Genomic DNA, 25,860 nt, shown 5'->3' on the forward strand with positions numbered 1-25,860 from the left:
GAAAGGATCTCTTCATCCTGTCATTCTCTCAGCCCTTCATCTCTTCACCCTGTTCAGTCTTCTTCTTCCTCTTCTCTGTAAAGTCTGTGGATCAATGAGTGTGTTCATGCACAGCAGTAACTCCATATTAGTAAATTCAACAACAGCTGAAAAACCTGCTTTCATATTAATACTGCAGACATCAAACATCAAAAGCATTGTCGTTGGTAATAATTCAGCTGCAGATAACCTGATGAAGCTAAAATTGATCAGAACAAATCTTAAAGACAGTTACAAAAAGCCAATTAGAGACCTGGTTACTGGCAAATGGCTAATTTTGGTAACCCTGTATATTTTTATGTGACAGGTTGGCATCATTGAAGTGCATGGAGACATGGAATTTGTGATGTGACCGCCGCCATTTGGGCGATCATTGTTGGACAGTTGGAGGAGCAATTCCTTCAGCTAGATTGATTTGTATGAAGTTAATGTTTGGACTTGGGTTAGATTCGATGTTGAAATTTTTTATTATGGTCAAAGATTTTTGATTTCTTGGGGGGGCGTTGGGGTTTTTTTTGTTTTGTTTTGTTTATAATAGTCAGTAGAACAAGCGAATTAGCTTGAGTCCCTTTCAGGGACTTCAATTAGTTGAGGTAAAAGGTTGTATTCAGTTTAGGAAAAGTTGCGGAGGAAAAGCTGATCGTTTCTGCTGAGAGACTGGATCCAATATTAATTTGTGTAGCAGCGTCATTTTCAGTGTTTCACACTAAACACGGCAGAAGAAAATTCTTGGTATGAATAAAGTGGCTGGCATAAAGGAAAAAACAGAATAAAATATTGAAATATGCATTAATGACCATAAATAAAAAACACAAAATAAACTTAAATATATACATTTGAAAAATCTGCTAAACATCAACCTGTGTTTGTTTCTTTCTGTTTATTTTTGGCACCACACATGTATGACCTCCACCCGCTGCTGTATCCTGATTGGCTGATTCCATCCTAAATTCCTCCTCAGTTTATCACCATTATTGATGTTTTTGTGATAATTATCGAGATCTTTTATCACACACGCACACACACACAGTAGCTCGTTGAACAGATGTGGCGGCAGCGGCAGATGTGTAATGTTCGCCCCTCCATCAGCGAGGCATCAAGCAGCTGACAGGACAAGTGGCTGTCTGAGTGACGGATCGACGCCGCATCTGCCTTCATCTCTGCTCATTTCCATCCCTTTATTTTCCTTTATTTCCTCACATCCACCCTCAATGCTTCCTTTTTCGTTTTCGGTCTCCCCTCCTTGTTCTTGTCCTCATTTCCATCTTCTCCTCTAATCTTGTTCCTCGTTGTTTTGTCTCATCTGTTTCATTCCTCCTTCACTCTGTTTTCCTTATGCTTTACTCCTCCTCCTCCTTTTTTTCCCCTCTGCGAGCGTTTTATTATCACTTCCTCTGACCGCCACTCGTTATCAGACGCTTCCCGACTCTCATCTCGCCCCCACATTAGTCAGCCAGAGAGGCTTAAGTGAAATATTATAAATAATCCAGTGTATTGAAATCTTTTATCAGCTGTGTCACTTTCATTATTCAATAAGCGATTAGTAACAGTCTTCCCAATTTAGCCATTAAGCACTGAGCGTGCTCGGCCGGCCGCTGGCTCACCGCCTGTCACGCCGGGCGGGCGTGTGAAGTATCTTCATGTCAGAGCGAGGCCTGGCGTAATTCATGAGGGGGAACCGCCCTTTGCGGCCGAGCTCCCCCAGGTAGGACCACACCAACACACACACTCAGAGATTCTCACCCTTAGCTTGCTGCATCAGTGGAAGTTCCTGGTGGTGATGGTGATACTTCTACCCACCAGTATTTTTTGTTTCAGATGGGGCTTTTTGTGACCTCTGGCCAGACTAATGTGTGTGACTTTTTAATGACTCACTGACCTGTAGCACCACCGTCAGGCCTTCAGACAGGTTGCTTCTGTTCGGTCTTATATCGTTCCTGTTTTCACCTGGAGTTGGACTTCATGGTTCATGAGGATGTTTTACTACCGTTCTGACGGATTTCAGTCATCTGTTTTGACCAAGTCTTGGTTTTATTGGTGTACTGACTGGGACTTGTCAGATTCGTGAAGATGTTTTGACTTTTTTAAAGGTATTCTTGCGTGTCATCTTTGGTGTAGGTCTGGTTCATCCATTGATTCTGACTCACTAAACCCATGGGATAGGATAGGATAAACCCATGAATGGGTTTTGATTTTCACTTATCTTGATTTTTAAGGGCATTTTTTTAGTGTGTAACATTTGGTCTAGTTTAGTTTAATTAATGCATTCATAGTTTATTGGGTTGGGATTTATGATAGTTGTTTCAGTTTTGTGTTTTGACTTGGTCTTGGTTTTGTTGGTTTTATAGGTGTACTGACAAGGACTTATCAAGTTCACGTCGGTGTTTCTACTCTGACATTTTGGATTTTTGGATCAAACTACGACTTCATTTGTGCCATTCTTGCTCATTAGCAGTATTTTGGTTTGTTTTCACAAGTTCACAACGCTTTTTTGATTCAGACTTGGTTTTGGCTTATTGTCTTTGGTAGAGTTCTTGTTCATCTATTGATGATATACTTCTTTTAGCCTTCAGTTTTAAAAATTCTTAGTTTTGTTAGTTCTATACGCATTTTCCTTGGTATGTCAAGTTTATATGCATGTTTTGACTTATTTTGGTTTTAACTTTTATTCTTATTATAAATGTAGCTCTTCATTTCATTTTTACTTGTGGTTGTCTTTGAATTAGTCCTCTACGTTATACATGCTTCCCTTAGGGAGTATCCCTTAAGCATAACATACATTTTCACTGCTATGCAGATGACACCCAACTTCTATCCATGAAGTCAGATAACACACAGCAATTTGTTAAAATGCAAGAATGTCTTAAATACATAAAGCTCCTCACACACAAGGTCTTAAATAATCAGGCCCCATCTTATCTTAATGACCTTGTAGTACCATATCACCCTATCAGAGCACTTCGCTCTCGCACTGCAGGCCTACTTGTTGTTCCTGAGTATTTAAAAGTAGAATGGGAGGGAGAGCCTTCAGTTTTCAGGCCCCTCTTCTTTGGAACCAGCTTCCAGTTTGGATTCATGAGACAGACACTATCTCTACTTTTAAATTAGGCTTAAAACTTTCCTTTGTGCTACAGCATATGGTTAGGGTTGGATCAGGTGACCCTGAATCCTCCCTTAATTACGCTGTAATAGGTCTAGGCTTCTGGGGGATTCCTATGATGTGTGAAGTGTTTCTTCGTCAGTAACCTTTTTCACTCAATATGTGTTTATACACCTCGCAGCATTTAATTATTAGTTATTATTAATCTCTGGCTCTCTTCCACACCGTGTCTTTGACCAGTCTTCTTCCCCTCACCCCCAGCTGGTCATGGCAGTTGGCCGCCCCTCCCTGAGCCTGGTTCTGCTGGAGGTTTCTTCCTGTTAAAAGGGAGTTTTTCCTTCACAGTGTCGCCAAAACACTTGTTCATAGGGGGTCGTATGATTGTTGGGGTTTTCCTTTCCTTTTAACTCAGTCCATCGTCTGTCTGGTTGCCTCTGGTTGTTTTGTTGGACTTTACTCAGGCTTCTAGAGACTTTTCCTAATGCTCATCAGTTCTTGTTTTGACTTTTGGATGCGTCAGTTTTGCAGTTGTTTGGAAGTGGTCTCTATTGTTACTTTTAGTGTTTATCTTTTTTATTTGGATGTGTAAAGATCACTGTGACTGCTCTGTGAGTCTCATATTAGACCTAACTCAGTGTTTCATTCAAGTCTGTGGTCTCAACAGTCACCTGTGTGCACTCTCTGTGCACATTGTTATATTTCCTTTCTTGCCCAGTGTTGCTTTGCTCTCCTAGCTGTAGAAACACTTCTCAACAACTGTTAGGTGAACATTTTTTGTCTTCTTCCAAAAAATATCTCGACTTCTGAATTAATATTCTTGCGATCTTCATGGCACCTTTTCTGTTGCCGGCTCTTAATTCTTTATAAAACCCTCTACCAGGGGAAACAACATCAAACCACACATATCTTTGATTCGCTTTGAAGAAATCCTCATAATGAGAGCATGAGTGGATCTGCAGCCCATACACACCTGTCTCAGGTAAACCGCTGCTGATCACAGCCTCGACACTGGGCTGCCATTTGAGCTTTGAAAGTTGACCTGAGTCTCTTTCGTTCAGCTTCAAAAGTTTGAAGCTGAATCTGTGGCCACATTCCTGAAGTTTAAGTTGAGAAATGGTGGCTTTGATTCCTCACACGGAAAGCTCCTCACAGCTGATGTTTAAGGTGTGTGCGTGCCTCTCAGATCACATTCGTGTGTGACGGTGTCTCAGCTGAAGAGCTTCATCTCATTGTTGTCAGGTGGTCGATGCACCTGCAGCACGCCGCTCTCTGACTGCTTCATCAAGGCCTTGAATTCCTTTAAAGTCGCAGCTTAATCAGAAAGGTGGGCTCCGCCCGCCGTCACAGGTCAATTAGGGTCAGAGGGGGTCAAACAGGAGGGAAACAAAGAGGGCCTCTGTGGAGGAAAGACCAGGTGGTCCTGCAGTTACTTGTCAGTCACTTTGCTTTAGTCTCTCTCAGTTTACACAAACATGTTCTTGTGTTGTAAAGCACTTTTTTTTTTTTTTACCTGTGAAAAGCGCTATATAAATAAATTTTACTTTACTTACTTATAAGCTTTTTAGACAAGTTGGTGAGAAACATTTACAAGCTTCGAAAAGGGTAAAAAGTAAGAGATGACCAATCAGAAAACTTAAATAGTTTTCTGATAAAGCATTTCGTTGCCTTGTACTTGTGACATGTGCTATGACAATAAAGTTGAATTCTATTCTATTCTATTAAATAAAACCCAAAATAAGAAAGCAAACATTCTTTCGAGGCTCAGAACAGTTACATCAGCATCATTTGGTCTAAAAACTTTAAAAAATACTAAAACTTCAGGTTTTTGTGGTTTCCACTTTGCTCCAGTTTTGTCCATTATACAAAAGAAATATCACTTTAGATTTTCCCGAAACTCACTACTAATATCGAGTTCTGTTTGCTTTACTACACCCTGCTAAACGAAAGAAGGACAAAACATCAGAAAGTAAGAGAACGAAGAAAACAAAAGCAACAAGTTTTTACAAACTTCCACTAATGTACGATTTTTGAGATCAGCGATTTCCAGAGAAACTCTTGCTGCTGGTTCCTCCTCAGATCGCTGATCCCCGAGGAGATGATCCAGCAGGCTACACAACATTTTGAAACCAGTTTAAACCATGAGTTGACTTAGGAGGCCAATAATATCTGAGTTAGACTGAGAGGGAAAACACTTCACGTCCCCCTGCTTTGAAACAAAGCTCATGCTGGAGTAACAGGCTGGACATTCATGTAGGTTCTACCTGTTAACGTGAGTCGTGGCACATGGATGTGAGTGTAGTGACAGTTTTAACCAAGTCCCATCATTTTGTGGTGTCTTATGTCATGAAGCTGCTTCTGCCTCTTGACTCATTTTTTAGCTTTTGTTTTTTTTCTCAGAGCCATGACTCTGGTCTCTGCTTCAGCCTCTCTGCTCGCACTCTCGGGGCTCCAACCTGTGACCTTTTTAACGCGACCCTGATTCATTCCCTCCATCACTCGCCTCGCCTCCCATGGCAGATCGAGGAAAACAAAGCGGACTAACATTTAAAGTGTCAGCCGCGGCTGTATTTCATCCTCTGCAAATGTTGCTTTGGTGGCAAATGCTCGCGGTAGCCCCAGGGGGGAGTGAATATTACAGAGTTTGCAGAGGTCAAAGGTCACAGAGCTCAAACCTGTGGAAGAATCAGAGCTACAGAATCATGTTAAAGTTCAGTGTTTTTATCGTCCCATCATTTGTTGGCTCTTAGGTTTGATTTAATGCTTAAAAAAAATCACATTATCACAGTTTCATACCACATATTTTGAAGAATGTTGCCTTTATATTCTGCTAAAGGTGATTAACTAAAATAATTAATCATATCTATGAAATAAGAGATTATACTGAAAACTGTCTAATGCAATTTCAAAGTTCAAGTTGACTTTTGTTTTATTCTATCCAACCAGCAGCTCACAATTCTAAAAAGGAAATAAAAGTTCAAACCTTGCACATCACACTGATATTTCACTCTAAATTGCCCGCAAATAAGTTTTCTGACTTTCTTGGTTATATTTTAATGTGAAAATTTGCAGGAAGTGTTGAGTTGTAGCTCAACATCATTTGTTTTTTTGAGGCTCTTGTTGTTTGACTTTCAGTGGGTTTAAAGTGTCATGAATATTTTTAGTTTAGTTATTTTTTTTATCAGATAAATGTGAGCAGAAAATTTTTTTGATCGACATCTTTTGATTTTTTACAAGTTCTATTTTTTTTTTATTTGTAGTGGATTAAAAATGTACTCTGTTGATTTTTCACGGACTTCCATCCCTTCATTGTGCTTATTGGCTCCTCCCACTTCAGCACCGAGCCACACCCCCTCCATAGCATCCTCTGCACTGCTGGTTTTGATACCTGTCTCTCTTTTTCTCTCCCTCTTCCCCTTTACCTGTCTATGTCTTATATTTGTTGTCTCATTCCTAAAATCTGGCCTCACCTCTCCTTTGGTCCTGCATGTTTCATTCCTCATTCATTCCTCTTCTTTTGTCCCTTGTCTCCTTTGTTCCTGTTTGGATCTCCTGTTATCTCTTCTTCATTCCTCTATCATACCCACTTGACCCGCTTTTGTTATTCCTTCATTCCTTCTGCAATCTTCCTTTGGGTCCCCGTTTGATCTTCCTTCATACCCACATTATTCCTGTTTCCTTCCTCGCTGCCGTCTTTTCTCTCTCTTCCTGCCGTCGGGGGATGCAGCCAAACGTAAAGCTTGGAAACTAAATCGTGTCTCTAGCCTTCGCAGCATTTACACCAACAGTCTGCAGAACTCAGAAGGTAAAAACAACTGCTGCGGTGGGAAGGACAGATCCCCAACTGACCTCCACCCTGACCCTCCCACCACTGCAGGGTTGGAGCCCCCTGTGCTGGAGATTTGTGCTTTTGATTCCAGGAATGAATGAGTTGGTGATTTGCAGAAAAAGACGATGAAACTGGGTTTGAGTCACTTACATGTTTAAGCAAGCAGCACTGAGACACTTTTATAACATGAAGGCTAATTCTTTAATGAATCATCAACCTCAATCAAAGAGGGTAAATTAGTAATATTTATAGTATTAGTATTATACTAGTATAATATATAGTAATATTAAATTATACACCTTTTTTTACCAAAATTAAGGTCAGCACAGAGTTTAACGCTCATCATGGACCATAACTTGAAAGTCAGCTGCTAGCCGAGCTGTAAACTGAACATGGATTGGTTACTTCTCTGTAGCTGAGGTTGGTGGTCCGGTCAGAGACGTAGCCAATAGATACGTCTGACTGAAGACAAAATATTAGCAGGTATATTTGTTTATTGGGAAAGGTCCTCTAGCTTTATTACAAAAATTATAAGTAAAGTAAAAACTTTAAAGAACAAAAACTACATATTTGCTTCGCAAGAATAGTTATTTGTAAAAAAGGAGCCTAGAAGTTATTTGAATGGTTAAAAATGAACAGTTCTCTGTTCTGGCGGCAACTCTAACTCTGTAAGTACCTTCAGTTCTTAGAGTTTAAAAACTTAAAAAAAAATGATATAGTTTTAAAAGAAACTAAATATGTTGCTGTAGAGGTAAATTTTATGGATTTATGACTCACATAGTCAGTTTTAAGGTATTTTTGCAGTCAGTATGGGATGTTTCCCCAACTTGGACTCATAGTCAACCTTCCCGTCCACTTTATATCCATGTACCACAGGTTGGAATTGCCATTTTAAATCTTTTTCACCACCTCTTGCTGTCTTGGCAGCTGTCACTGCCTCCTGCAGTTTGGATGGGTTTCACCTCTTTTTGCTGCAAATCATACAGCCAGTTCTTTCTCAGTGTGTCCATCTGTGTTTGGTCCAGTGGAGAAAGCATCTGTCTTTCCCTTCCCCTGTATTTCTTTGCCCCACCCACCTCACCTGTGAGGACACAGCCAACCAAACAACCCCACCCTGGAAGCATGAGCTGTACAGGTGATGGTACACCACAATGTGATGTGCGTTTTGTGCGATAGTGTTCCCCAGCATCTTCTGGTGTGATTTCCTCCTTCACGAAGTGTCTCCTGTGGTTCTGTTCCTCTCCGTCTTCTGCTCAAGAACAAAAAAATAAAAACACAGAGCCACATATTTCTTTCTCTGAGCGACTTCTGAACAATCGGCTGCAATATTTTCCAGGTTATTAATGTTGTAAAAGGCTGCGAATAATATGGGGAGTAATGACCTGTGTCGCAAAGCAATACTGTGTGCGGTGACATTTAAGGCTTTTAATTTGTGTTTCCCGAGGCCCCCTTTTGTCTCCCTCACGCCTCCCCTCTCATTGCACCTCCCGTCCTCCACTCTCAAACACACATACACCTCCCGCTGGGCCGCCTCAACACCTCACATCCCGGATGGATCATAGGCTTGTATGCATGTCCTGCCCCCCCACCCCCACCCTCCGCCAGTCCCCACCTCCTCCCCCTCTTCCTGCCGCCATCCCTCCCTGCGTCTTGTAAATGCTGTATATTTGGTTTGTTCTCTTTCTGCCGTTAAAGGTTGCCGGTGTCAGAGTTCACAAATTGCCTCGGCACCACCTCTCTCTGCGCGAATGTCACCCACAGTAGCCGAGAGCGGTGGCAGTAATTACCAGCACAGCGCGGCGTGGTCGGCGTCCGCGTGTTTGTGTGTGTTTGTGCTCTTGTGCATACATTTAGACACACGCAACAGCGAATGGAGAAAGAAAAACAGAGGCCGAACAGGGCAAGAAAAGAAATCAGGGGGACTTTTTTGAAGATTTCCTAAGAGGATTTAAAATCTCTTTTTATAGCTTAAAGTCACATTTTCTTTCATTTCCAATCTGAATGAGCAAATTAAACTGTCAAGACAAACACGCGATTTTCTAGAAAATTCTTCGAAGAATAAGCTTGTTTGTTTTCGCCTTCAAAGTTTGGGGTTTAAAGTAACTTTCACAGCTAAATGGTCCTTAAAGCGGTTAGAAAAATGAGAAATTACCCAATCCGATGTGCTTGGAAGCTCCAGGATGATCTTGGAGGTTGATTTTAATCACGTAAAGCAGTGTTACCCATGAACGTGCGATGAAAGAGCTTTAGTTATTTTTAGTGGATTGAACTACTACTGTAAAAAGTATGAAATAAAGTTGAGGAAAATAAATTCTTAAAAATTGTTTCCACATGCAGCAGTTACTCATCAGCAGGATGTGAAGCTGGCATGTTTTTTTACTTTTAGCTCCGTATTTGGTCTCCTCCACTTCCTGAGGGAAATATCTGGCCTTTTTTCTGCTTCATGCTGCATGTTCTCCGACAGCTTTGGACACATTTTGTTCTTGATTTGTTTTTAGACACTTAGTTTTATTTTTTGTGAAGATTTATCAACTTTACTTGTCTCTTTTTACACTTTCTAGTCATACAGTGGTCCCTCGTTCATCGCGGGAGTTACGTTCTAAAAATAACCTGCGAAAAGTGAAATCCGCGAAGTAGCCAACTTTATTTTTTACAATTATTATAGATGTATAAAGCTGTAAAAGCCCTCACTACACACTCTTTTCTCAGACAGGCATGAACATTTTCACACTTTTCTCTGTTGTTTAAACATTCTCAAAGTTTAAACCTTGTAGAAAAATAAGTGCATATTATAGAATGAAACCAAAGGCACCTGCAGGTGATGACGTTTTGTCGACATTGTTGTGTTTTATTGGGGAGAAAACTTGCAAACATACAGTACAGCACTTCAGAGTCACACTGCTAGCGATCGAAGATTGATTTGGCAAGCTGAACGCATTCTGTACTGTACAGGAGGCACGGCACAAGATTGATTGACATTGGTCTACACCCAATCAGGACGCAGAACACAATGCGCTGTAAAAAAAAAACCCAAAAAACTAAAAGCATGCAAAATTGCACCAAAAAAAATCTGTGAAACAGCGAGGCCACGAAAGGTGAACCACGTTATAGCGAGGGACCACTGTATTGCTTTGACATTTTTTTGTGTTAACTTTCTGGACATTTTGTTATTTTTACCTTTTTTTGAGAAAGTTTTTATTTTTATGACACTTAAGTAGTATTACATATTTATTAACATTTACTAACACTAACAGCAATTTCTTTATATTTTACAGCAATTTTAGTTGTAGTACAGAGATTTTTATCATCTTTTTCCAAGTTATGTTGTCATTTTATTCCTATTGCTTTTTTCATATTTTCTAAAATGTTTCTTAGGGAGTTTATTCCAAACTAATATAAAATAATATTGGTAATTTATTGATATTTTCTTATATTTTTAAAACTTGTTATATTTTCTCCTTTTTTAGAAGACAATGTGAACATTGAACACTTTTATTATCCTCTGCCCCTCGGCCCGTTTGCAAATTGAAGCTGCACATTTTCAGCATTAATTAAGCTTCATTAATGTTAAAGGTAATTAATTTTAGTCCTTGCACTTACATTTTACTCCTAGCTCCTCACCCTGGATATAAAGCAGCTAAAAGCTCCACGTTTCATGTTTGACCTTTTGAATATAGTTTCCGTTTCTAGTTTCTATCATAATATAATCCGGTGAATATTTTTTGGTCTCCACCTCCTCCTGAGCTCTGACATCCTGTTTCTTTTAGCTGTTGGCTGCTCAGAGAACTGAAACTATGAGCTAAAAGAGACTAAAAAGCTCCTCAGAGTCATTTTTCTACCTTGCATGCTTTAAGATTAGTGTTGCTGCTGAGGTCCAGGCAGGGGTTTCATAGTAAAAGTGGGTGGTGGGAGTGGTTCTTTTCCCCCCTGATTTTATTCATTAGCGGGTTTAGAGCGCTGGGTCAGCGTGCAGCATTTAAATCCAGAAACACCGTTTAATTTACGCTGCAGAGAGGCAGAGCCTTTCTGGATTGTTGGTTTCCATAATTGTCAAGCAGCCTCCACCCCTCCCCTTCCCCCTGAAAACAGAGAATCATGGGAATTTAATTATGATGGGATTCTGGCTCTTGACCCTGCAGGGCTGAGGCGGTGCTTGATGGGTGAGCCGTCATTTAGAACGAAGAGGCACCCGGTGTTCACCCAGGAGCTCCGAACACACTTCCTCCCTGCATTATGTACAGTTTGCCCTTCATCAGACACACTTTCATACGCAGAGCTTAGACTTCTTCTGCTCTGAAGATAGTCTGATGATGGTAGCAGCCGCTCTGAAGTCACACAGTGTCCCTGTAAATCATGAAGTCTGACCAAGGGCAGCAACAGATGCTCCTAAAATAAAACTCATGTTTTTTATGCAATCAAGTTAATAATCAAAGGTCAGTAAGCTCCAGGCTATGAATCAGGATCGAGCACTGTGTGAAACTCTGGATGTTTTTCTATTTTTTTGGAGGTTTAGTTTACTTTAAGTGAAATTATTTTAGGTGCTTTAGCTTCAATATTCCTCATGATAATCTTGTGCCCTTTTTCTATTTTTTTTTTTCCTGTTTTTTCGGAAAATTCTTCTTCTTAGACACCAAAATAAAAATTTTTCCATACATTTTATTTATATTAATGTATCTTTTAAAGAAAAGTAAAAAAGTTATTATTTTATTTTGACACCTTTTTCTGTCATTTTGTTTTCAAATTCTTTCAATTTTTTTATTTTTCCAATTTTTTGTATTTTTTAGAAACATTAGTTTGACCAGTGTTTTCTTTAGCCTTTTTGTATATAATTTTACAAATTTTGTTTATTGATGTTTATTAATATAAAGTAACTGGACTTTTGGATTTTTTTGTCTAGCTTTCTTTAGATTTTATTTATATTTTTCAAACAGTTTTCAGACATTTGTGGGGTGAATTTTTCTTTCTTTCAGCTGCTTTTTGAACATTTTATTATTCTCAGCTCATTTTCAGTTTGGAGCTGCAGGTTTTAATTAGGCTTCATTAATGTTAATGTTGATTAATTCAGTCGCTTCCTCTAAAAACTTATTTCTGGATCCTTGCCCAAAAACATCACCTGGAAAAAAGCAGCTTGAAGATCCACTTTGGTAAAAAAAAAAAAAAAGTCCAGATTTGACATTCTCAGCTTTTTTCCACTGTGAGAAAACCTTTTATTAAATATTTTCCTTCACAGTTTGTCCCTCTCGTTTCACTGCTTTCATGAGAAAAGTTCAGTCTCATCATTGTTTCTCTGAATCTCTGCGCTCAGCGGCTGGTTTACAGCACAGATCGGTTTAACCTTGAGCCGTTAGCCAGCCCTTGTAAACAGTAGTTTTAATTAACGTCAGCTCATCAGGCTCGGCCCGTCAGCCGCCTGCAGCAGCTCACAGATGACAACGATCCTCAGTTATCTCTAGTAGAGAAACTTTGGAGAGCAAAGGTGTTTTCAATCTCTTCATCTGGAAGTGCGGGGCTTTCTCAGCCCGCCGTTCGCCTCGGGGCGCTTCCTTCCATCCTTACCTTCCGTCCTTCCTCTCCTCGGACAAGGCCATTGATTATCCAGAGCAGAGCCGGAGGGGAGCTTCGGCTCTGCTGCTCTGAGACGATCCCAATTAGCCAAATGACTGGAGTTGAGGAGGAGCAAATGGTCGTTCCCTGGCGGGCCGGCCGTGACCGCTCTCCGACTGATTAAACCCCTCATCATCATCATCTTCTTCTTCTTCTGCTGCCGCCGCTCGTCATGAACGGCTGCTTCCAGAAACCCTCGCCCGTGTCGTGAGTGATTACCGAGCTCACTGCTGAGATTTTGTCTGAGCCCGACCCGCGCAGGTTTGGATGGAGGAAAGCATTTCCGGGTGACACCAGCAGAGACGGAGGAATCCTGGGAATTATCAGGCATGCTGGAGGCCATCCTTTGATTAAGTGATTACCCGGTGTTGCCTCCTCTTCCCTGCTGATCGGGGTTAATTGTAAACAGAAGCTGCTTGTAGTCTGATCTGCTGTGGTGATGATACTCAGCCCCCCTCCCATCCCGTCTGTGCGCCCTAACGGTTTCCAAATGTGGCCAATGTGTCAACGAACAAATGTGAACATCTGTGGCGAGGCATGGAAGCAGTTGTACAGACACACTGAGGTTTTTCAGCTCCACAAGGAGGTTTACTCAGAAATCCAATCAAATTTTAACACAGAGCTCCTATTACTGACTTTTCTAACGGTTTCTACTCACTTCATCATCATTTAGGATTTTCTGTTTGCTCATGTTTGCTAAAAACTGCAGATGGAAACATAAAGATGGAGATCTGAGGAAGACTCCAGCATGCAGCTGAAAGCTCACCTCATGAGTCATCTGAAGTTTGAAAAAAGCTTTGAAGAGCTAAAAAGTAGATCTTTACTCAAGAATTAATTTATGTTTATTTAACAGGAGGTAAAAATTGGTGAAAGTTTTTGAGTCTAGTCTGAATATCCTGTTTAGTCTAACGGTCGGTACATATTGACGTGGCTCAGTCTGTTGGATCAGTTAGTGTTTTAAAGATCAGCTGGAGAGGTCTGTTGGTTACCACTCATTTCTGGTATTTTATGTATTTTAGCTGTAATTTTCTTTCCTAATTTTGTGACTTTTTTTGAGGTTTTTATACATTGTATTGCAGTAAATCCCATTAGAACTGTCTCAGTGTGGAGACTTTATTTGAATTTACTAAAATGTGATTTTGAGTGAACTGTCCCATTAATGTGTGACTCTGCAGACATGTTGTCAAACCTTGCTGGTGCTGCTTTAAAAAGTGTCCTCAACCCTGAATCCAAACACACACAACAGGCTCACACATACTTGAGGTAATTGGCTCTTGATTGTCCCATTAACCTCTGAGGGGGTTCTGTGTAACAGATCCATATCCCCCCCCTCCCCCTTCCAGCTGGCCCTGATTGTAATGACTGGCCTCTCCTGCTGACATGTCTGCAGAGGAGAGGGCAGGATGGTCCAGGGACCCTTAATTTGGGTGACATCCTGGCTGCAGGGGGCGGGGTCATGTAGGTCAGTAAAACAGGTGTCCTGTCAAGCAATGTGAGAGAGAGTTGGTCGTTACAGCCCCTTAGCTGAGCATCCACACTTTATTCCTATTTTTAAATTCTGCTTAGCGACTGTTTGATGACGAACCTTTTGAATCAAAATAGTCAGAGTAAGGTCAGGATGTGTTTTCATCTCTCTCTCGCTCTCTCTCTCTGTCTCTCTCTCTGACAGAACAAGAGGAGAACTTTGAGTTCACCATCGTGTCGCTGACGGGGCAGACGTGGCACTTTGAAGCCACTTCCTACGAGGAGCGAGACGCCTGGGTTCAGGTCATCGAGAGCCAGATCCTGGCGAGTCTGCAGTCCTGCGAGAGCAGCAAGAACAAGGTGAGCCGAGTCCTCCTGGAGCCTTTCAGTCTCTTCATAGCGTCATTTTCACATTTGTCCACATCAGGACCAACAAACATGCGAAATCGCCCTTTAATGCACACAAACACACAAACGCGTTCACTCACATAATTAGAAAATAGCAATTACTGTAGCTCACATCGAGCCTCAGTGTTGCCATTTTCCACCTGCAGCAGGCGGCTGCGTCTCATTTGAGGCCTGATGTGTTTACGCCTCAGGCTCTCAGCCTTTTTATTGCCCTCCCACCCAAAAAGAAAGAAGAAAAAAAAACGCCAGCCCCCCCCTCCCTTCACCAATTCCATTTGTGTATCGTGTTGTTCCTTCGCTCTCCGACATCGATGAGCATAACCCAAAACAGCAGCGACTCACATCTGCTCAATGTTTTAAACATTTTTAGCCTATTTCAGAGACCTTGCTGTCAAGAACACAAGAGTGTGATCAGTGTTTAAATCCTATTTTTTTTCTCCCTCAAACTGTAAAGTAACCATATATTCAAGAAAAGAAGCGAGCCAGAACTCTTTTTTTTTTTTCTTCTTCTTTGTTTCAGTCTCGTCTGACAAGCCAGACAGAGGCGATGGCTCTGCAGTCGATACGAAGCATTCGAGGGAACGGTCGCTGTGCCGACTGCGAAGCACCGAGTGAGTACAAACCACCCACGGTGTCAACAAAACCTTCACTAATGCAACCATTACCCTTTAGTTTACTTCCTAAAAATAAACCAAATAAACCATCAGACTGGTCAAGAAAGATGATTCTTAGGGTTCACACAAGAATGACTTCTTAGTATCTTCTTAATGGTCTGAGTTAAATTAGACTGCAGGGATTAATTATGTGTAGATGTGACACCATCCAAGAATGGATCCAGTTATTTCAAGGAGTTGCATAATTTCAGTCCAATTCCTGAAACTCCCTCCATCCTTCAGGTTGTTGTCCAGGATTTTCAGCCTCTCACTGTCCAACTTAGAGATGCGATCTCTCCCAGCGAGCAGGCCAACATTGTGAGCTCTTCTCAGATCATAATTCTTACAAATGCTCTTTTTGCCAATTTTTGAGACAATAGGAAGGAAGAATACAGTAATGGCTACATTCTTTCTTTACCACATCACATTTAAACCAAAACCAAAAGAAAGAACTTAATTGCAGATATAAAATGATGGAGGTCATTTCCAGTTTCGTCCATTTGTTCTCAAATTAGATTTTTCTGATTTCAGTTAATGATTACAGACTAAGAAGGTCTGTAATGATGACCAAGGTCTAAACTTCTTCTAGCCTTGTTAGCCACCTTCTACATACAAATAAAGAGCAATGATTGTCCGGTGTTGGCTTTTACCAACTGTTTAAATTGCATCTCTTGATCTTCCTCTGTAAACACAGTTTAAATAGATAAACTTCCCCACTGACCTTTAAATTAAGGTTGTTTATCCAGAATTCTTACTTTTTACTAACCCTTTTAGTAATCTTTGTTTGTTATAACATATCAAACAATTAAACCGAAGTTCTTTTTTTCCCCAAAAAGGGTATATTGTCTATAATAGAGTGAACTTGTCTCCTTCAGACCCAGACTGGGCAAGTCTGAATCTTGGGGCCCTGATCTGCATTGAGTGTTCGGGAATCCACAGGAACCTGGGCACTCACCTGTCTAGGGTTCGCTCTCTAGATCTGGATGAGTGGCCGCTGGAGCTCATCAAAGTGATGTCGGCCATTGGCAACGAGCTGGCCAACAACGTGTGGGAGGCCAACGCTCAGGGACGCCTTAAACCTGGACCGGACGCCAGCAGGTAGGAAATGTAGAAAACATCTAAGGAAAAGAGTTTGGCTCCACTGGGAGGTTAGAATTGGAAGTGTAGTCTGAAGAAATGACGAGATTCTAAAGATGGGTGTGGTTGTTTCTGGTGTAGCAGGAAGTGACAGGATTACACCGAAGCTACAGGGAATAATCTCTCATAAACCTCCATTTTGATCAGGTCAGGGCAGCAGTCCTGTTGCTTATTGGTTGAAAAATGCTATTGTTTTTAAATAAATAGTGAATAGATGAGGACCCAGACATGAGCCTTGAGGAACGCCATTTCTAAAACTGTCTCCAAGAGAGAAGACATTCAGCAAAAACTTTACTTCCTATAAAGTGAGTCACTGTTGTGTTAGATCTTAGATCTCATTTTTTGTATATTGAAAGTTGGATATCAGTGCAGTGCTGCCAGCTGCAGGCAGGGAGCAGTGTTTCCGTGTGTGGCTTTGCAGGGTTCACACTGAGTGTGTTGGTATTGACAGAAATGTCACACAATAAAAAGCCCACCTCTGTATGTGCGCTGTCTTGTAGACTACAGGGGATAGTAACAAATCGGTGAACTTCAGCGTGACGTTGGTGTTGATCAGCATGTACCTGCATGTTTGTGTGTGTATGTGTGTGTGTGTGTGTGTGCTCGTGCTGTGTAATTATCGGATGCTGCAGCCCTGGGAAGCCAGCAGCCATCATAACAAATTAGAGCTGACTGCCATCCGCATGAAGATCGACTTCCCCGTCCTCCCCCCCTCCACTCACCCCCCTGACGCTCATTAGTCAACAGAAGCACTTTATAATTACTCCCCTCCAACACACACTGATGCACACTCACTTATACATACACAAACATTTTTACCCTACATGCACCGAGACAAAACAAATACATGTAAACAAATGAATATTACAAGCGGTGTTCCTTTAGTGAGTCCAGCTATCTGAAATATCTTCAACATGCTTTCCAACTCAAGCAGCACAACAACTGTATGAAAACTGTACACACAGCTATACTTTCTGCTGTGCTCTTTTGAGATTTAGTGCTTTTGTCACTTATTACACGTCCTCTTAACAAAGGTTTAAATGTGTCAGACTTAATTGTATTAATTTCAGAGAACATATAAATTCCTCATCGTGGACTCATCATCCTAATCAATTAAACATAAGCTGAGCTGAAACTGCAATGCAATCACAGTAAAATAAATAGTTTTTTTTTTCTAGTTTATAGTTTGGGGTTTTTTTCTGCTGAAAACAAAAGCAGGCAAAAATATTCACACAAGATCTTTACAGCCTAGTACTTGAATCTCAGGTTAATGTGCATGAGAAATCAAATTTTCAGTATAAAAACAATGTAAACATACTTATAATAATTTTTAAATAAATACATTAAAGCCAAATTAATATCAGTAAGAATTAAAGTGATGCGAGTGAATACAGCACTTAAAAATATGTATACAATAAATAAAAATCCAGGTTAAAGTTGGACATAAAAACACAAGGAGATGCCTGTACAGTCGATATATTTGAGTTCAGCTTTACGACTGTATCTGCTTAGCTGAATACACACAACACAAAAACACACACACTCACTCGCTCACACTGAGCGATCCTTGGGTATCGACGTGCCATTAGCCCTCCTCCATCAGGGCACTAATGCTTTTATTGTTGCTCATGTTCCTATTTATTTATGAATCTGAAGCATGTTTCCCCCTGAAGAGATTAGAGGAGGAGGTCAATATTATCTCAATTAACCCGCGACGCTCCACTGCAACTCCATCTCTCTCTTCCCCTCTCCCCCATCGCTGTCCTGTCGATAGTATTTATCAGTCCATTCCTTAAGTGGCTCGCTGTTTGTCGTTTCCCCTCCATAAATCCTGGTTTTCTTTCTATCTTTACCCCTCCTTCTCTGACTTTTCCATCGTTTCTCCACCTCTGACTGCTATTTTTTACCCTGTGACTTCTACACCTTCTGTGACTGGCTTTATTTAGTCCTGCATTTCACCTCTAAGATTACACAAAGGCTATTTTAACCCTCTCGATGTTGAAGCTGGAAACCTGTTTTGTTGTAGGCACTCCAAAATTACTTAAGATTTAATTATTAACCCTCTAGTAAGACATTCACCTAATAATTGTTTATTTTCCTGTGGTATTGTACTATTAGTCTGAACAAAACAAGCAAATGAAAATACACTTTTTTCTAAATTATAAGTCAGGGTGTTGTGTGAAATTTTTACACTGATAGTGGCTACTATAAGGTTGTTTAACGGCATCTGTGTTTCTAAATCCACACCTGAATCTTTCTTAAATGTTCTCACAGGTTTTTTAACTTATGTATATAACAGGATGTAATTGAAGTGCTAAAATGCTGCCTTTCTCCCTCATCATAGTAGTATTTATCCATGGAGGGGTCTCTCACACGTACCCTGAGACACAGTGGGAGGAAGGCGTGGCGCTTTTATGACAGCTTTATGGAGTGCCAGTGACGGTCTATGAAATGATATGTAGAAGCTGTGTCACCGAGGTTGCATTCACTCAACGCCTACTGCTCCTCTGAAATTACAAACCATCGTGCAAGACGTCAGCAAGCACCAAAACATACTGGGGTTACAGGGACGTAACTGTACATACAAACCAAGACAGTCACACTAAAAACACAAAACTTGTGTGGAGGGGGTTAAAAAAACATCATATGCTATGCTAACCATCAATGATATTTTCTTAGCCTGTAAGAGAGTATCATCTGCATATAAACATAGTAGAAATTGATAATTACCTTGATTTGTCAAAGGGTGGTCTTGCTGGAGCCACTTAACATTATGTTTTATTCCTCTGGGCACCCATTTAGGTTAAATTTTTAACTGTTAGATTTTAATAGAAGTCCACAATAACATAAGGGAGAAGCTATTGAGAACTGGTACATATTTGCCTTCTCAGATCACAAGATTCTGGCACAACTTCACTGCATGGAGAAGAGCAAACACCTAAAAATCCTGAAATTCTAACATTTGTTCTATGAAGAAGAACTTCATTGCTTGACCAACATGTCCTGGCCTGTAGCCTTCGAAGGAAGAGTCGATCAGATTAATGAAATGTTGTAGTTAAACTGTTTAACTTCAGAAAATAGTGTAAATGTGGCCAGATTTGAGTTAGACTCAAAAGTAAATAAACCTAAAATCGACATGAAGATGAGAACTTGTGGAGCCCCACTCTGCTGTTGACATATTTACCATTTTTGGTGTGGAAATGCATTTACTTAAATCGTTCAGTGGCTTAACGTCCTCCTGCATTGTGCACTAAATTACTGCAAATATGTGAAAACATCATCCAAATCATAAATCTCTCCACATTCAACAAGAACCGTGACTAAAACCTGTGTAAAAGAAGAGGAATTGGTTGAGAAATGAGACAAGGCCGGCAGAGGCTTTGTCCAGGCAGCAGGAGGGATGGGAGGGAGAGTAAGGGAAGAGGAGGTTGGGAGGGGAGGCTGATGGATGGAAAAATGCCCTCCCCTCGTGGTCTCTCAAGTGAGTAATAGAGGCCGAAATTTCATTTTGCAAGTGGCTGATTTAATGATCCAAAGGGTAATTAATGGCCTGATTATCTTAATGTTAAATATGGCCAGCAGCAATTACGCTGACCTCCTGTCTGTCAAGGTCTGGCCCCCCACTCTCGCCTCCCAATTAGGTTCTGTTTGGAGGTTTGGTGGGGGGGGTGGAGAGGAGGAGGAAGAGTGAGAATTAGAGGAAAGGAAAGGAATGGACGGAAAAAGAGGAAGCGTGCAGAATGGCAGAACAAGAGGGAGGTACAACGAAAGGTGAGGAGAAGATAGGTAGAAAACAAAGAGGAGGCAGAAATTTGGAGGGAAAAAAGAAGTGATGCTGGGAGGAGGTTGGATGGATGAGAAGAGGAGGCGCATTAGTATGACCGTCAGTATTAAACTCCTCCATTTTTTTCTCTCCTCCCCTCCTCTGTCAACTCCCCCGGTGGACCGGAGGGAGGAATTATGTTCGGAGAGATCGCGCCTCACCTCCGTGGCGTCGCCCCCCCATCCAATGAGATATGTGACAGGGCCGAGCCCCGCCATCTCCAGCTGTTGTCATCATCTCTTTATCTTCCCCGGTTCGTCCTCCTCTCCGCGTGTCTGCCCACAGCGACGGCCAGTCCAGGTCTCATTAACATCAGCGAGTCGCGGTGAGGATGAGGAGCGAGTACTGTCGCTGCTAATCGTTTTAGGGCCGGAGCTCATCGCGCCGAATGCAAGGTCTTGCCACGCCTGCTCAGCACTTCAATGCTTCACAGTGAGGGGAGATACTTGTTGACGTGCGTCGCTCGCAGTGGCAAAGAAGGGAACGGGGCAGGGTGGGTACAGTGTGGATGAACACCAACTGTGCCAGCTCTGCTGCGCCAGAGGGATCCTGTTAGAAGTATTTATTTTCTTGCCGCTCACAAACCACAAAAAGGCTCAGTTGTCCTCTAAACGTTCCCATTAACCTCTGGCTGCCCCGCGGTCAGCCGTCATCACCTCAGCTGGCGTGGTCGCCCGGTGCCACAGCCCAGCTGAGGCCACCGCTGAGGGGGCTGCTAAGTTTGGGCTCTCTGCCCATCCCGGAGCACCCACAGGGGCCTCACGGGCTCCGTCGACACTGCTGCCGCAGCACCCTGAGTCTCCGGTTCTCGGCGCTGCGGCTCATTGTTTTAATTACGTGTCGAGTGGCGCATCAACACCAGCACCTAAGGCCTGCTCGGGCTCAGCGTGTTAGCAGGCCTGAGCGGACAGCAAGTGACAGCGCCGCTAATCCAAGCTCCTGGCCACTGGACAGGGGAGGTGGTTGCCGGCAACATGGTTGGCGGCCCCCTCTCTCCCCCTCCACCGTTACTTCTCTCACGCCAACTGCTGACCTTTGGCAGTCTGTCGCAGAGGGTCAGCATCTTCCCCTGTTTATGTGCACACACACACACACACACACACACACACATCTGAGCATGCTCACAGCCTGTGTTCATTGTTTCACTGAGATCTTCTGCTGAGATGGAGATGATAAACCAAACGCTGTCCAGTGCTTCTAGTCAGTTACCTGCAGCCGTACTACCAGCAGTATATGCGCCTCTGAATCATGAATCATGGTGATATCAAGGATTCAAACAGGTTTATTATTACTATCAATTCACTGCTCGTTAACAGATTTTTTTAAAAAGAGTTTACGTCTTGCTGAAAGCCGTCACATCAGTTTTCAGTGTGAACAACAGGGGGAGGCAGAGGTATGTAGGTGCTGGGGAGCCACACCTTAATTAGACAGCAGAAAAATGAGCATGAATGAGGTCGGCAAAAGGATGAACTCGCAGGGCCATGCATCGCGGTGCCGCCACGCACTTAACATCGGGGCCCGCATGACAAATGCGTGGCCAGTAATAATTCAGCAGCAGGTCTGTCGGCGCTAGGAGCCAGGAGAGGGGAAAGAATAAGGGCCCTTTATGGGAACAGATTAGTCTTGTTCCCCCCTAAGAAAAGGCCAGCGCTAACAGATTTAAAATTAGACCGGGGGCTTTTAATCTGGACCGGGGTGCAGGTGCGGCGGGCGGCCCGACAAGGCAGCGGGATTGGGCTCAGGGGACCAGATGGGGCGACCTGGAGGAAGGGGGCTGCCACATCACAACATAATTGCCCCCCAGGGTCAGAGCCAGTGGTGGGGAGGAGGAGGGGACAGCCCTGCTTCATATTCCATAAAACCCAAACTGATATCCTCCACTCACACACACACCTCCCCCCCCCTACTGTGTGATCATAACACAGATTGGACTGGTGTGATTTGAGATGGACACGTGCAGATCAGATGGTGATACAGGATGATTCGAAGTTATTAATTACAGCCAGTCACTGATGGAGGTCCTTAGCCTCCCTCGGGTCTCAGAGGTGTTTGCGGCCGCCTCATTTTAATTCATTTCGGCGGTTCATGCATAAAAACACAAAAGATTATTGAATATTTCTATTATTCATCAGCTCTTTTTAAGGAATAGAGGCAGTTTGAAATTTTTATTTATTTGCTAGCCTCATTTTGCTACAGAAACTGCTGACTGTAGAGTACTGATGAGGTGAGGGGCTCCAAACAGGGCCGAGTACAGCCTGCTCTGTTAGAGTGGACTTTTGGCCAAAGTATATGAGACTTCAGTTAAAATGTAGCATCGATTTTCTGAACTAAACCCAACCCAAACCCTAAACATTTGCCCATAGTTCAAATTTTCTCTCATATTTAATTAGTTTACCGCAGTTTTTTTGTTACTGTGTTCAGGTATGAATACCTGGAGACAGGTAGTTTACTTGTCTGCCCTTCGTAAGTAATAGGATGAACTGACGGGCTGCACAAAGATCACTTAGAAGATAAACAGGAGTACTTTGAACCCAAAATCAAAGCTACTTTAGTCTAAGAGCTGTGAATGAGCAGAATAGGTCCAGTCACCAAAGGTAGTGGATTAAATGTGTTTAAAGAATGAGGCATCACACCTCCAACACTGCGTTTAGTGAACACCCGGATTTGCCACCTGAACTACAGCCGCCCTATTTAACATGCATGTGGGCAGAAGTGTCAGGCCTGAAATAGATGTCACCATGTCTCCCATGAGGCCGGGCTCACACTGTATCCGTATGCATGCGTGGGATTATCTGCATACATGTGTGCTCGTGTATCCATGTGTGCAGATCGAGCCGGGCTCTGTTTCATCTGCAGCGGATAACTAGCTGATCCCGCCTGCCATCATCTCTCTGCTATTATCTGCAGCCCCTGCAGATTCGAGGCGGCCCCATGGCCTGCATGTTAAACAGCACACACACACGCACACACACACACACACACACACACACACACACACACACACACAGAGAGGAAGCAGGAGAGCCTCCTGACAGGCAGGGCCAGTGCAAACGTTGAAAAATAATTGGCCCCTACATTCTAATTCATCTGTAAAAGGGAGGCCTTGATTAAATTAGTCCTAATAGACATTATTTTGTACATGACTGCCCCGCCGCTGTTCGTAACCGCGTCCCCCGACTCGCCTAACAAGCCCTCCAATTTACTATTGACATTAAGCCTGCTGACACGAGCCAATCACCGGACCATTCATCGTTTGTCATCGCGGCGAGGTTATGCTAATGCGGGCTAAAAGCACAAACTAAATGCACATTCTTTATGCCTGAGTCATCAGATTAACCTCACTGTCCTCTGCCCCCCCCTCCCCTGCCTTATTTTAATAATGAAGAAATAAATAACGCTCGGTCCGTCCTCTCAGCTCGCCGGATTCTCTGGGCTCCTGCTCGCCGTAAGCCAGCGGGGGCTGGCTCCTGGAGCAGAAATGAATCTGTGCGCCGTCGGTACGAGTCCCCCTTACTCTCCGCTCCCCCTCCTCCCTTTGGCTAATTGGCTCAGTCGGCAAATTGCTCATACAATAAAGAAAAGGGAGAAAGGGGGTGGAAAAACTCGAGGACAGAGTTCTCCTCGCGTCGGCCAGTAATGTGTTTGGATTGAATGGGTTCACTGCGAGCTGCGGCCGGCTGGTAAACATTTCAAACACTGAGCCATGACGAGACACTTAAGAAAAATTTTATTTGCGATTTGTGCTAATTCACACATCGTGTTCATATCTTTTAGAAGGAAGTGATTTGTCTGTGGTTTTCACTCATGCATTTAGTGAACGCGTTTTATGCCTCAGAAATGAAAGCAAAGCCCAGAAAAGAGTACGTTGTTCGGGTGAGGAAAAGGGTTGGACATTTGTCCAAGAATATCTATTAAAATACAACAGACTTGTTCAATAATAGAATGGTATAACTTGTTTCCATCAGTATTCCCACCAACAGAACACTGAAAAGACAAATGACAAACCAACCATATTCCTCAGATATTAAAATCTGAGGAGTATAAAATGGACACAGTTACTGTGACATCACCTACTGCAGTGGGCCCCAACCTTTTTTGCGCCACGGACCGGTTTAATGTCAGACAATATTTTCACGAACAGGCCTTTAAGTTGTCTCGTATAAATACAACAAAATGAAACGATACGACCAAGACAAAAACTGTGGTATTTTGTAAATATAAAAATAAACACGAATTCACTGTTTAATTGTGTAAGTGTATTAGCAGCGTCCTCCTGAAATGCGGCAACAACATTGAGAGTAACATCCTCCTCTATGCCCCTTAATGCTCTCTGGTACCTATGGTAATGCGTAAATATTTATTTCAAAATAAGACACACAACTACAACACGGGAAAAGACTCAGAGAAACCAAGTTAATGATAAAAACCCTGAAAACCATAAATTTCACACCCAAGCCTCAACTCTTGCGGCTCGGTACCAAATCGGTCCGTGGCGCCGGGGGTTGGGGACCACTGACCTACTGGTTTAAAAAGTCCTGTTTTAAAGTCTTGATCACAGCTCCTTCCCTGAGACCAATTAGTAGCCGTATTTTAAAGGGTGGGCGGTGCTCTAAGTCCTAAGATTTCAGTCACCGAATTGGGTCACATACTTGTTGGGACAGTCTTTCAGTACAATTAACAGCACAGCAAGCCTTATTATTCATCAGATAACTACATTAAAAATGTCCATAGACAGATAGACATAAACTATCACTATATACTGATGATGTGATTATACTTTTGATTTATTGATTACAAAATAACACATCTAGTTAGAAGCACAGTTCAGACATTTCAGTTAGCCAACGGGAAGCCTAGTACAGCTAGCCAAACTGACCAAACCGACCAAAACTGCTTTGTTTTTTTGTAGCAGGCATTTTTGGACATTTTAACATGAGTCTATGAGGATGGACTCACTTTTGGAGCCTGCCTTTAGTGGCCATTAGAGAAACTACATGTTTTGATAGTCACTTATCAATTATGTATTTTAAGAAGCTGCAGCATCAGTTTTGATTTTCTGTAAACTTAATATATTTTTTCATTTGCTGATCAGAGTAACAGGACACTTAAAACAAAGGTATTTAAAGCACAAGTTGGTGTTACCTTATGAAAGAAGTTAAAATTAAGCTTTGCATCTAAACTGAGTCGAGCCTGACACATACAAACAGACCCATATCAGATGATTTCAGATACATCACTGGCCTCAGAAATGTTGCTTCAGCTGAGCTGTTGCACCATTTAAATGTCTATTAATGTTTAATATATGTATTTTTTGATCAGGCTGTTGTTTTATTTTGCACATAATGATCATTTTCACAGTAAAACCCCTGTTTTAATCATTAGCTGCCTTTTTCCCCCCTCTGCTGCCTCCTGTGCTACAATAAAATCTCACCTTGATGAGTTTTAAATCGAGCTCCTGATTAATCTGGCTCTTGGCTTTGTCCTGTCCAAACCCTGTTACTGCGTTAAAACCCCTCCCCCCCTTTTGTGGTCAGACAGGTCCACTCATCTGCATCCAGCTAATCAAGTAGAAAATGTCAATGGCTTCCCCGGCCACGAGGCCCAAGCCTTCAGGGTCACCGCTGCCACTGCTGAGGCTACTTCCTCTTTTGGATCGGTGACAGGAGGCCCTGAAATTCCCACAGAGGAAGCCTTTGTCAGTTTGATGTAGACACCAAGTCAGGTTATTCCTAACAGGAGCAGTCAACATTGAATAGAGCATCCATGTGTTTACATGCTGTCGTTGTGGTATAATTGTAACCTGTTT

General features: G+C 42.2%; 1 protein-coding gene across 3 annotated transcripts in view; it reads left to right on the forward strand.

The window, feature by feature from the left end:
* agap1 (ArfGAP with GTPase domain, ankyrin repeat and PH domain 1) overlaps positions 1-25,860 on the forward strand; it is a 170,219-nt gene that overhangs the window by 129,898 nt on the left and 14,461 nt on the right. For all 3 annotated transcript variants that reach the window (XM_031740092.2, XM_039606865.1, XM_039606866.1), the window contains 3 exons: positions 14,239-14,393; positions 14,962-15,052; positions 15,970-16,192. In XM_031740092.2, coding sequence (XP_031595952.1) covers positions 14,239-14,393; positions 14,962-15,052; positions 15,970-16,192 — 469 coding nt within the window. The remainder of the gene's footprint in view (positions 1-14,238; positions 14,394-14,961; positions 15,053-15,969; positions 16,193-25,860) is intronic.

The sequence above is a fragment of the Oreochromis aureus genome, linkage group 23 (genome assembly GCF_013358895.1).
Source record: "Oreochromis aureus strain Israel breed Guangdong linkage group 23, ZZ_aureus, whole genome shotgun sequence".
Lineage (NCBI taxonomy): Eukaryota > Metazoa > Chordata > Actinopteri > Cichliformes > Cichlidae > Oreochromis > Oreochromis aureus.